Raw genomic sequence first — 13,475 nt, forward strand, 5'->3', positions numbered from 1 at the left:
CAGTTAAATCACATGATTTGAATAAAAACAAACACTTATTGTTTCCACAGTGTAAAGTCAAACAGCATATTCAACATTTACCTTAGGAGTAGAAGCAAACCTTTGTCTCCAAGGTGAGAAAGAGCTGGTTTCATTTGGATAAGGGCATGAAGATTGGCCTAAAATAATTAAAAATGCATAAAAAATATCCAAACACTATATAATTCTGAAAACTACAACAATTACAACAGTCTGCCAGCAATGAGGCAGCAAGTTTTTCACAAAAGGAAGTATCAAACAGCACTAACCTCATCCTAATATTATCCACTTTAAGTACCTTCTGTCATTAATATATATCCCCTTCACAAAAAGTATAATGATCAAAATAGCTGAATTACTCTGAATTCATATTTAAAAGTAAGCATAATCCAGAAGTTTACATTTTGTTGTCATTAATACTGCAGTATTTTCAGCAAGGGGTCTATAAACTATTATGAAGTCCATCAATGACAATCAAGAAAGGAAATCATCAGTAGCTTCTTGCATACTTTTACTTTGCTACTGGGGAAGGGGGTGGGGAACAGCTTACAGAGTAGCATACCAAAAAGAAGTTGAAGAGGGAAAGGATGCTCACCTTGTCTTCACATGCCTCATCTAGAATATCAAGTGCTTCAGAAGAAATAGTTTTATTTTTATCGTGTAACTGAGTCACCAGTAACTCAATCCCCCAGTTGCTGAAGAACTCTACATTTGCTCTCAGTAATACTCTTAAGTGTTTTGTTGCATACAACCTGCAGCTCTGCAAAAGTAAGGAAAATACTTTTTTGAACAGAAGAAAAATAGCTAGTGTAGTTAATGATCTATCACTTTTAAAAATACATTTCAATTACCATATTTTATAGCAAATAACTGCAATGCACACCTTAATGCATTAAAACTACAGTCTACTTGAGAGCTATTTCTGTCTTATCAAATGGGAAATTTGAGTCTGAGATCACAAGTAATCTGGTCACTGCAAGTCTCCTTGGAAAGCCCTTATCAATTAGTCATTCACTGTGATGGCACCACACAAATTCATCAGGATATGCAGGAGAAATACCTTGTAAATGACCAGTGCAATTGCATATGCTTTCATGTATGTAATGTTTTGAAAAAATACTTTAAGAAGCAAATCTTAGAACCTCTGGGGAATTCATTTTAATACATTTTAAATTGTTTCCCAAAAGTACCTGATCTGCAAAGCTTCTCAGAAAACCTTCTAAATATAAAAATGTTACTTTCTGTAATAAGACAGTTTCCCAACATTTAGTTTACTACTATGAATTTCTCTAAGTGACAGCAGAATGAAGTACCTTGTCAGTTCCTGTACAGCTGTTCAAAACTTGCTGAATAAACATAATAAACTGATTAACAAAATTTTTATTAGAAAAATTACATGCAAAGTAGAAGCAAACAGGCTTAATCTACAAGAATTTGTTCTGGAGTAAGCATAGAACAACCCTGACAATGTATGCTTACTGAGAAAAGTGTTATCTTTACTTAGACAAGCATAGTTATAAAAGACAAAATCAGGTGCCCAAATCTTTCTTCAGGTCTTCAGTCCTTACACCTTTAAGGCTATGATAGCTGTAACCAGGTTGGACAGCACTACCTAGGTTAACAATATCTTCTAGATTTATTTTTTTTCCCTCCAGAAATACTTGGCAAGAAGGCCTTGAAAGAAAATGGGAGTAGGAAATGTGAATGTGCACAGTTCATTTCAAAAACCTTGTCTCATTATTTCAACTTCAAGTATAACGTGCACATTTCTATTCAATATACAGAAGCTTATTTTTTGGAGGGGAGGCGGGAATGACATAACACAAGTACCAAGAATGACTCTGGCAACAGTGATTCGCAACTCTGATCTAGGCTGCACAACCGTTTTGAAATGGCTTGCAATAGATGACTAGCAGCATACTTATTAAAGATGAGAACAAGAGCTATTATGCTAAAATGATCACTTGATCTAGATGTTAAGCCTACAGAATAACACAATAATGTGAAAACAGAATTCAGTGTCATGTAGTTCGTGTTAAAATCTGTCTATAAAGAATCGTTGTTACTGCTATAACTATACTGAATAGGATACAGACAACAAAAGATAATGACCTTCACTTCCTGAAATACTTCCTGAACATGAATTAATCTATCCAGATAGCTAGTGCAGAAATAACACAATTTTTATTTTCTGTTTGGAGAAGGAAAAGATGAAGCAAAATCCTGGAATGTTTTTACTTTTGATGGGAACCAAAAGGAAAACCAGTGTAGAGGATATCTGAGGAAACAGGCATTCCCCTCTTTCCCCCAAGCATGAACTACATGAAAAACCATAGATAAAGCCCTGTACTATATCTGTCACAAGATTCTTACTTTTAATAGTAAAGGTCTATGTGACCCATAGAAGTGATGATGCAAGTCAGAGGTCACTATGCTCAGCTGACTGCATACAGCTCAGCATAGATGCCAGTAGATATAGGATAAATCTACCTCTTAGCCACCCATGAAGATAAAAGGTTATGAACTGCAACACTTGAGGACACACTGGCTACTCTGTTGTTTCTACTATGAGCTGGCAGAAAGGCAGCTAAGGCAGTATTAATTTGCTTCAGCATGAATGACCAAAGCACATCTGGAAGTAGGTTAAGATGTGCTTCTGCTTCACTGATCTGCTCTGTAATGTTTTTATTGTATATAGTCACCCCCAAAAAAGCTACTCTCCCCTTCTAATGCTAAGCTGACTACAGAAATGACTTTTCCTTGTTCTGAGACACTCGTTAGAAAATGGCTAACAAACCTGTTTCACAGCTCTGGATAGCTGTAAAAGGTGTATGAGGCTATAAACTCAGTTAACCCATGAAAAAGAGCATCTTCAGCTCTTGAAATAAACAGATACTAAAAATATTTCATTAAAAAACATCTCAGGGAATTAAAGTTTCTGAAGGGAAGAAGCTTTACTGGAGATGGTCTTTCTCCCTTACAAAACACAGCTTTTTAGAAATTATGCCCAGTTCCATGCATTTTTATTGTTTTTAAACATAATTTAGAAGCCAGAGGCAGCATACAGAATCAAAAAAAAAATCACAATTTGTCTTCTAGATTCTGAATTAATACATACCATTCCATTGTTCATTAAGCCGAACTACAAATAGGTGGAAATTGTATTTTTAGTTATCATCACTAACGGCAGCGGTAGCTCTCAACTGTTTTCTGGCTTTGTATATGCTTGGGACAGTATTTTCAGACAGTATCTGCACCTCACTTCAAGCCAGTCTGCTTACAGCTAGGGATACCTGTATCAGAGTTGAATATATTCTGTTTTGTCATCCCCCCCAATAAAAAAAGTTAAAAGTAGGTCTTTATAGAACATTTGGAAGATGATCAACCCATTCCTACTTACATAAAGTTTCTGGTGTAAGTACTGGATGCTTGAAAATGTTTGGAAGAATCTCTCTCAAAACAGAATTTAAGTCCTCATACCTTAGATATCAGGATCAGTAAATCTTTCCTAAAATCTAAAAGACAAACACTAATTCATAATAAAATGCCTAAAATTATCTGTGGAACTGTATATCTCATTGAGGAGACTGTGACGGCACGCCTAGACTTTTTTCTAATTGTTAACTAGCTGCATTTGGAAGAAACTGAAATGCTGGAGTGCTCTTCCCCCTTGTACGGCCTCTTTTTATGAAGGAAAAATAGCTGGGAGGTGGTGCAGGGGGCCAGTATCCATTGACATGAAATCTCAATAGAAACAGCTGAATAAAGTTCCACTGTCTAAAATGCTCTTAACCAGCAATCATCTAACAGGAGCTTAGAAGTCTAATAAAGACACAGGCATGTGTCCTCACAACATATGAATTTCTATTTCCTTGCTCAGACTAGGCATAAAACACCTTTGGAGAAAGGATATCAAAGTCATCACTTCTTTGAAAGATTACTTAAAAATCAGTCAGTAGGGAGTCTTACCCTCTTCTTTCAATGAGTCATTCCTTCAACCCCAACTATCTTTATTACTTTCAGACTCCTCTCTACCTATAAGAATCATCACATCTTTGATAGTCTCAGAGAAATATCCTTGATTTCTTTCTTTCCCTCTCCTCTTCCTAAATACGAGATCTCAGCTCTCCCTGAAGTACTAAAAGTTCTTTCCTAATTAGATTTCAACTTAATAATTGTCATTTCCCTGACATTAATGCTTGCTTGTCTACTATATGACACCTGATTGATTTCTCTTTTCTTAAAGGTTCAAGATCTTCCTTTCCTATGTCTGCATCTTATTTCCACTCACCTTCTTTGATTCAGAAGTACAAATCCCAATGCCTATTTCTGAACCATCCCCTTGTTCCAGGAGCTATAGCTTCTACTCAGTTCCAACACAGTAATCTCAATCATTATCAAAACGATATCTATCACTGGAAGGTTAACCTGGTTATTACTGCTAGAAATACACCATTTCTATTTGTGAAAACAATGCCTTCACCATTGGTTTAGGATGTTCACTGACCTAGACAATAATGTTATATTTGGTTTATGCATTTAAAGACTTTAACCCCCTTCATACATGAGAGAAACATCTGTTTGAATGACTTAATTTCTTGAGCACAAATACAATACAAGGTATGAAGTCCACAGCAAATTCAAAAGCTATATGAGTAGGAGTTTCATTTCTCTAAATAAAAAAAATAAAAACCTTTCTGCATATATATTATCTTAAGAATAAAATCACACACCTTGAATAACAAAATAAACGTCTGGTGGCAAATAACAATGGAACGTAAGTTGAATCGAACTTACATCAGTAGCTGCTGTCAGGATTTTAGAAAGAATGACTCTTGCTAACCCATCTCTGCTGTAATCCAAACTAGAAACAGTCAATTTTAACAAGTGATCCTGGTTCTTCAAAGAACAAAGATTAAGAAGACTGGGGGGGGGGGGGATAAAAATTAGTATTTGAACCCACTCAAACGCACTTATTTATTCAATCAATAATTTAAACTTAAGTACTCTGAATTAGATTTTCAGTTCTATAAACGCAGAAGAATACAAAGTAAGGTCTCATTAAATGGAGTGACTTTAAACTGTTACAGCTGTTAGAGTCAAAGGGAGACCAAATAATGCACTAAACTGCAAGGAAAAAAAAAAACCAAACCAACATTTTTTTATAATTGCTGTGTAACAGTTTTGTCAGTATACTTAGATTGGTGATTATGAGTACAAAAAAATAAATGTTCATGAAGCTCTGTGAACAATCCCACACTGTAAAATATTCTGTGTATACAGCTTGCCATAAGGTTAGTCCTATTAACTATCTAGATTTTATTGTAAATGAAGTTTTCTGTAGCCAGTAAAAAACTTGCATTCTAATAAGCAATAAAAACAACTTAATTAAAAAAAGAGTACATCAAAACACCTGAATTTTCTCTTAAAATTTACTATGTTTGAAATAAACTGGCCATTGGCCAAATTACTCCCAAAGGAAGGTAAGTTTATTTGTACCCAAACAAAATTTTGAACTCCACAGCTTTACTCAAAGGTATTGGACTGAAGTTTAGGTACAACATGCATCATCACATTTCACACACAGTATACCTACCAGTTTGTTGGGGGTTTTTTTTGGTGTTTTTTTTTTAAAAAAAAAAAAAAAAACAAAACAAAACAAAAAAAACCAAAAAAACAAAAACATTTCAGTACAGTATCATCCTTCCCTGATACTGATTTCTGTCAGATAGGTGTGGACAGGAAAAAGTAAGCTATTTTGTAACATAATCACCCATATCTGTTCAGCAAGATAGACTAAAAGATCTCTTAAAAAACCACCCAAAACCCCCACAACTGAGGATCTTTACTTGAAAATAAATCAAAATAATTTTAAGGTTTTCAGCTCTATAGACAGTGGTCCTCATGCACAGTTTAAAAGTTTCATAACAATTATACCTGTAAGCACAATTCAAACAGAATAAAAACACTCACCACTGAAACACATTACATTTTTCAAGCATTTTCACTCCACGAGGGTGACAAGAGAGTGTACCAAAAAACAGAAAGTAGTGCTGGCTAAGGGTATTTAGTAACCCATTATTTTGAAGACTACGTTCAGGTTTCATTCCTGATGAAGAGTTGAGCCAATTTACAATATCTTTAACCAATTCCTCCAGGTAACCTTGTCCATCCTAACAAAACAAAGAGTAATAGCATTTACTAGTAACAGAACTGGGTCTCTCTTCTTTACTGAAATCCACTGTTTAAAATTTCCTAAAATGTACAAACACAATACAGATACAAAATAGAAATGCTGTTTGGCAAACACAATTCAGACTAAAGAAAAAAGTTCAAGGCAAATAAAAGGAGTTTAGCTTGGAGACATCTTAGGACCAATTCTATTCTTCCCAAGAAAAGGATTGTTCAATGACATTTTCCTCTGGCCTGAGGCATAAAAGTCTTGAGCACACAAGAAGAAAGGAGGCAGAGAAACAAATAAAAAAAAAAAACAAACAAACAAAACCCAAAAAAAGCCAACCAACCAAAAAAAAAAAAAAACCCAACAGAAACAAAAAACCCACAACCAAACCCTAAGTTGCATTTAATAAAGCTGTATTTAATAAAACTCCTACTTAAACACAGTCATCTCCCCAGTGTCTTATCTGGACAATTCAAGATTTTAAGTTATATTTCTTAATTACACTGATCATTTTAGGTTTAACACCCGAAGTCTACAGAAGTCTTTACTAAAAGTAAGGTTTTTTTTTTCCTCTAAGTGGCATACAGCAGCACTACTCATTCTATCTCCAGTCTTGTAGCAGAAAATTTCTTACCTCTTCTGATTCAAGAAGAAATTCAGTAAACTGACAACCCACCACAGTGAGCTGCTTAGCCTTGGCATAGTCCAGATCCAAGTTGGCATACAGTTTACTGCTAGGCTTGTAAAAATATAGCAATCTCCTTACAAACCTACGGAAAATAAAAAAGAATTCATTATTTTTCAGTAAGACAAGGACAGTCTCACATTACAAAATGATGCTGGTATAAAAGATATTGTATCACTAAATTAGCTTATTGGCAATAAATTTTCAAAAGTTATTAAAAGAGAGTAGCAGGTATCAGTAATGAGTCTATCCAGACACGATTTCAGAGATGCAGCTGTACTGTTTGTTATAAAGGGTTTTCTATGCCATGACTTAAAATAAGCAAAGGAACTCAAAATCTCTATGCTCTTAGAAGCCATAGCTTCCTTCTCATTCTCATGCTTATAATTTATTCTGCTGTAATTTATCCTGTGGTGAATTTCAAAGACTATACTATCTAGACTTACAAAGAGTTAAAGAAGAGTCTGTCTTAACATTTGTGACATGACTTTTCTTTAGCTATAATAGTTAACGCTACTGTGAAAAAAAGTTTTATATTCTGCCAGAAAAAGGCCATATTTATTCAGCAACAGCATTTTCATTCACCTCACTTAAGCATTTCTGAAGCATAACACAGTCATGGCAAATGCAGACTCTCACTCAGACTTTTTGAAACCATGGTGAGCAATTTAGCTTGAATTTTGCATTGCAGGAATAAATCTTCAAAGAGCTTCCCCTTGCCAATTCTTACTCAAAAAATAAACACATTTGTGCTTTAAAAGAATACAGAATGTTCTGCCTGAAGGTAGATATGTCAAGCATTAAGAAAGCGTAACTAAAGCACTGCCTTTAGTTAAAAAAGTGAGAGTAAGCCACTATCCCAACTCCAAACACAGGACCAATTATAAATGAAATCTGAGGGCTTCTTTAAATATTGTCAAATGAAGTGTATTTTATTCTGGGTTATTAGCAATGAATATATTATATATAATAGCACACACATTTATATGTGAGTGTATATATACATATGTATACTTAAGTGTGTATATATGTATGTATATACACGTACATGTGTATACACACACTGCATTAACTGTATCTCTATGAAATGAAGGGATCTATATCAAAAATACCTTGAATTTCACTTTAACAGCCATAAGATCATCACAAAAACACTAACAGTAAAAGAAAAAAAAACATCTTATGGAAGGCCAAATAAATTTACTTTACACTTCAAAAACAAAGTGGCTGAAAATTTTTTATGATCAGCATTGAAACTAGAGAGATTTGGGGGTTAATTAGTTATAATTAAACAAGAACAACAGTATTTTAAAGCCATTAAAGCATCTAACCCACAATCCTGTAGAAAGGATCAATCAACTGTAGAAGCTTTACAGTAACTCAATCCTATGTTTTCTCAATTTATTTAGAATTTAATTATTTAGGCACTGAACAATGCTTGAGTGCAGCACAAAACCAAGGAACAGGAAAGCTGTCCCAGGTAGGTAGGTAGAGGAATGGATGAGTGTCACAGCCAGAACTGCAGATTTTCCTTTAGAGAAGCAATGTTATAAACCACCAGATTTGGTAAATAATCCTTTACCACAAAGTAATAAAAATGCCTTAATGCCAACAGACATGAAAGGAATCAGAGCTGTACTGATTGTCTTCTCAAATCACACATGCTTCCCTTGCCTTTAATAGCAACTAGAAATAACTTCCTCTTGGTTTTTGATGAAAGCTGTAACTATATAACTGTACAACTGTAGACCTATTCTGTCAAAATTTGTCAAGTGCTGACATCAAACACTAATGTATGAAATATAAAAAGAGGTAATACTTTAAGGTTTAAAACGAAATAGGGCATTTGCAAAGCTGATATGATTCTTGTTTAGGGGGTAAATATATAAAGTATCTGTGCATAGAAAAGAAACCACTAAAGCTTAAAGACCTGCTTATTTAAAGCAAATATTACAACCTAATTATCTAAATTTTCATTTTTGCTGCTTATCTATAGATTAAGTTTTAGAAATGTGACACATCAAGGAATAGTTTATTGCAACATTAAAACCCATTTTTTCCAAATTTCTTTCTTCAAAGCAATTTTTACATACCTGTGCAATTGTTCATCTTTATAGTTCCTTAGGTTTACATTTGGCCACTAGAAAAAACAGCAAATATAGCATTATATGAAACTTATATATCAGTCCTTGATTAGTCACTAAAATTTACTCATTTCTATTATACTTCTAATTATTAGGTGAATAGAACCATAAGTTTTCTTGCATCTAATGTTACCCCTTATTTTATTGAAAAGCCCACACATTCTTGCTCCAAGAACTGTTCTATTATTTTTTAGAGAAGGACAGGGAATGTCGGGTGCATGCTATGTGTACAAATCCATAATTCTAATGAAAATAGCAAACTATGACATGCTAACAAAAAATAAACAATTTTGCTCAGTTTCTTCTCTGCAAATAGCAAACAAATTTCGATACGCATAACAGGGAAATTGGGTTGTTTTGTTGTTGTTTTCACTATTAATCCAATTTGTTTTAAAAATAATTTTTCTGTTATAGCTCACTTAAATACTGCTTATTAAAAGGTATTTGATCTCCTCTGTTGATACTTTTTAAGATGTTTTAAAAAGGATCACACAAAGCAGTAAAAACAGAGGAAAATATAATATGAAGAAAGGATAGGTCCAGAAGAGAGTATTATGGCTATCTGTTGTCTCTATGGTTTTAGATTTATTTTTGTTGCTACTAGTACCTTCTTAGAAGGGATGGAAAAAAGTGTGTCAAACATTTTTTTTTCTACCTAAGCGATACAGTACTACATTTCCAACTGGTAATACTAGTATTAAGACATATAGTACACTAGTTAATGATTAGTAAAACTGACTACGCTTGTAACATTGAACCCACAGTGCCAGATTAAGTATGAAGCTCTACTGTTAACACAGTCTCAGTTCCTCCATCCTGACGACTGCCACTTTTGCTGCTATTTTAGCAGCTTAGACAGCAAGCTGAGCAAGTAAAAAAAGGCAGTAAGGGACCATATGAGATGCAAGTAGTGAGGTGGTAGGAAAGCTGATGCTCCACAGCCATGAGGTTGCGACTGAGATGGGAGGGAGGTGAGTAGCCACATGAGATGGTGAAGTCCAAACACTGGAATCTGGATCCTGCTGATTCAGGGACTAAAGATGGACCACTCTGATAAACTGCACAACACCAGTGTAAGCTAAGATAATGTTAACAGGACTGGAAGTGGCTAGAATCTAACCGGAAAACACAGTAACTTCTCATTCTGAAAGACAGAAGTCCCTTATTTTGAGACATTTAGAACTGTTCGACAGGACACTAGAAAATATACTGCAGGGGAGGTCTGAGATAGCAGGGAAACTGACAGCTTGACCTAGATTTCAGAGGAGAAAAAACAAAACAAAACAAAAAACACCAACCCCAAAAAACCTTAGTTGTCAACTACATAAAACTTCCATTGTCAAAGTACTACACAGACTAATTAAAAAGTGAGATTCTGAAGAACAGTTTCTTGATAATAACTTTAATACTGAATCAAAGGTAAAAATATCTATGATTAATAATCACAGATATCTAGTAGCCTAGTAGTATTCCAGTTAAAAGTCTGTAAACAGTGGAATTCAGTGGAGCAAAGCTACAGTCATATACCTATTCAGGTCTTTATACCAGACAGATTCTTGCTCTCTCAAGTTTATCAGTCCCTGAAAATAATGCACAGAAATATTTAGGGGGGCTTTGGGGGGGGGGGGTGGTGGTGGTGGTGTAGATGTTGGGTTTTTTAATATAATTTTGATTATGTCTGTCACCATTAACCCTGTTTTGTACTTTTGCCATCTTTATAACAACATAGTAAAGACGACAGTAAGAATATGTTACTTGGGGGTAACAATGGAAGGATGGCTTTGATGCACAGAATGACAGGAGCTATTTTGGCTCTAAAATTATACCGAGTACTCAGTCAGAAAGTTTTCTTACTCAAAGTCAGTCAGTCCTCTGCTTAAAAAAAGAGGCAGTCCCTTAAAAGCTGTACATTAAATATATTTAAGATAATGCCCTCCCTGTCAGAGATATTTTCTGTATTTTGTGAAAAAAAATTCATTTTGTAATGAACTTGATGCTATGGGACTATTTGTATTAGTTCAAAACATACAATAAGACAGCCACATATGAAAACTTCAGTAGTATGCACAGTCTAAGCATCTGAAGCTTGATCTATAACACACTTCCACAGCCTTAACCTTCAGCGCACATTATATATTTAAAAAATCTGCTATGAAACTGAACAAGGCAGTATCTCTATGCAGTTTGGACTGAAGTTTAAAGTATTAGCAACTTTAAAGTCACTATATCTCATTCTATAAAGTCTATTCCTATACAAATAAAGTTATATAAAATTTAATATATGCTTATTAAGAAACTTGTGAATTTAACTGTAGTGTATTTTTGTATATAGTTTAAGGGTTTAAGAGACTACATCAGCATTGATTAAACCCATGAGATCCTAATTTTCTGAAATAAAACAGATTATGGGATATAGTATGGAACTGATATTAGAAAGTCAAAGCTCACATGTGAAATTGAGACTCCCCCCCAATAATTTAATAAAAATAGTATCACGCCCTTTTTATGCTCACCTTCAGTATAGTCCCTATTAGATTCCAATTCCACTCAAGGTTCTCTTTATGATTGAGAACTTGGCTGTCTCGAAGATTCATTACAAGTGCTTCTTCTGTATCCTGGAACACAGACAAAAAACTACAGTAAGTTTCCTTGCATCATGTCTTGTCACATGATATACTTACTGTTCATGTAATAATCATTAAAAGGGCTATGCTACATAGTATTTTGCATTTGAAAGTAAATTGCATGGTTATAGTACTGCATTAAAAATCTAATAGTAAGAGATCATAATTGGGACTAAAAAGCATTAAAAATTATTGTAATTTCACTCTTCAATTTCTAGAAATACAATATAGTATCCACAAGTAGCTAGAAGACAAATTAAATGAAAAAAATTCTACAAAGAAATCACATAAATGGCTCTGAATTAAATGAGAGTGTGAAGCTTGGGGAGTGGGATCTAAGTCTCCAAAATACAAAATCAAATTCAGTTTTGAAAAATCAATAATGGTAATACCTTTAAAATAAAGATGTCTTTCTGCACACGGTACTGATCCCTTTTTTGGTGGGTTGAGATCGCTTTCTGAATAATATGATCTAAATGGAGGCTGTAAGGTTTAGGTCCTCTTTTCTTCATCTCGTGAAAACGTTTTAAGCAGTTGAGTGCGGCACTTGCTCGTCTAATAGAAAAGATACTATAATCAGTATTTGACAGCTGTTATTCAATTAAAGAGCGCCACTGCTCTATCTTGAGTTAAATAAACATAGCTCAAAAAAGAATTCATCAACAATTCCAAAGCCAATAAAAAGAAAATAATTTTCTTTATATAAGTTTTCATACTTCCATATCCCTCAGTCTTGTACTGAAATTATACAGAAAATTATCTTTCAGAATTTCTAGTACCGAAGAATGAGCCTTACTGATAGCTTTTCTTCTACTCTGCAATTAGTGGTATCTTTCGGAGTTCACAGAAGATATTGCAAAGTTTAAAGTTGATAAAGTATTGTGAGATGTCACAGTAGATCAACGTTCTACAGTGAAGTTGAGATGGCTAGCTCCAACTTTGACTAACAAAGTATTTGTTCTCTTCCCCTCCCCAGAGGGTGGCAGGAGTATCAGTAGTATATCTCCTGCTCTTTATATCTAAACAGCTCTAAACAGCTCAGCAACAACATGTAAGAAATTTTCCAGGAAAAGATAGAAAATAATAGAAATTATATTTGACATGGGCAGAAACAGTTAATTGTAAAATAATGGTAGGAGAAAAAAAAAATTGCTGAGCAAATAAAATAAGGAAGTCTAAAAAATGAGGAGGTACATCTACCTTTCTTCCCCATAAACAAAAATTGTGGGTTATTCTCTTCAAACAAACAAATACCTGTGAATTTGGTCGCCTACCTAAATTACATAAATTTAATCTGTAACGGGGCTTACAGTTTTTCAGAGTATGAAACAATGCAGAGTGTTGACCAAAACCAAGATCCCCAAATATAACAAATAGTACATCTACAAAATCACTTTCTTCCAACAAAATCAGGACTTCTTACTACTCTATCAGGTATGTCCACAAATGCCAAAAAGCAAAAAAACCTGCAAGTAATCCACAAACATCCCTTCTGCTCTTCATCCTTTCTCTCCTCCCACAGTTTTGACCAAGTGGAATACCCTGTGAAGGAGTTTCAGATATGCTTTTTTGAAAAATAACTGTGTTTTCACATATCGAAGTCTTCTAGTGACATTTAAGAAACCTTCAAAACTAAAAAGCAGAAGAGCATTAAGTTTCTGGGATGCACTCTACAAGCAGCATTTATCATTTCACAGCAGCAGTTCGACAAGATTCTGTAATTTATCACTGACAACACAATAAAAGACAAAATACAAAGTTATAATACATTTATCAGAATACTGATCTGACAAACCATATCAGGAATGGCAAGAGTAATTAAC

The 13,475-nt window shown here is 34.2% G+C and overlaps 1 protein-coding gene across 3 annotated transcripts in view; it reads right to left on the bottom strand.

Annotated features, from left to right (window-relative positions):
• The window catches only part of LOC309601683 (rapamycin-insensitive companion of mTOR-like), an 88,951-nt gene that overhangs the window by 18,360 nt on the left and 57,116 nt on the right, over positions 1–13,475 (bottom strand). For all 3 annotated transcript variants that reach the window (XM_082334850.1, XM_082334849.1, XM_082334851.1), the window contains exons 17-24: positions 12,045–12,207; positions 11,542–11,643; positions 8,978–9,024; positions 6,834–6,969; positions 5,992–6,191; positions 4,816–4,942; positions 614–778; positions 82–158 (exon numbers count right to left, since the gene is read on the bottom strand). In XM_082334850.1, the coding sequence (XP_082190976.1) occupies positions 82–158; positions 614–778; positions 4,816–4,942; positions 5,992–6,191; positions 6,834–6,969; positions 8,978–9,024; positions 11,542–11,643; positions 12,045–12,207 (1,017 nt within the window). The remainder of the gene's footprint in view (positions 1–81; positions 159–613; positions 779–4,815; positions 4,943–5,991; positions 6,192–6,833; positions 6,970–8,977; positions 9,025–11,541; positions 11,644–12,044; positions 12,208–13,475) is intronic.

Source organism: Platalea leucorodia (assembly GCF_965183815.1).
Source record: "Platalea leucorodia genome assembly, chromosome: W".
Classification (NCBI taxonomy): Eukaryota; Metazoa; Chordata; class Aves; order Pelecaniformes; family Threskiornithidae; genus Platalea; species Platalea leucorodia.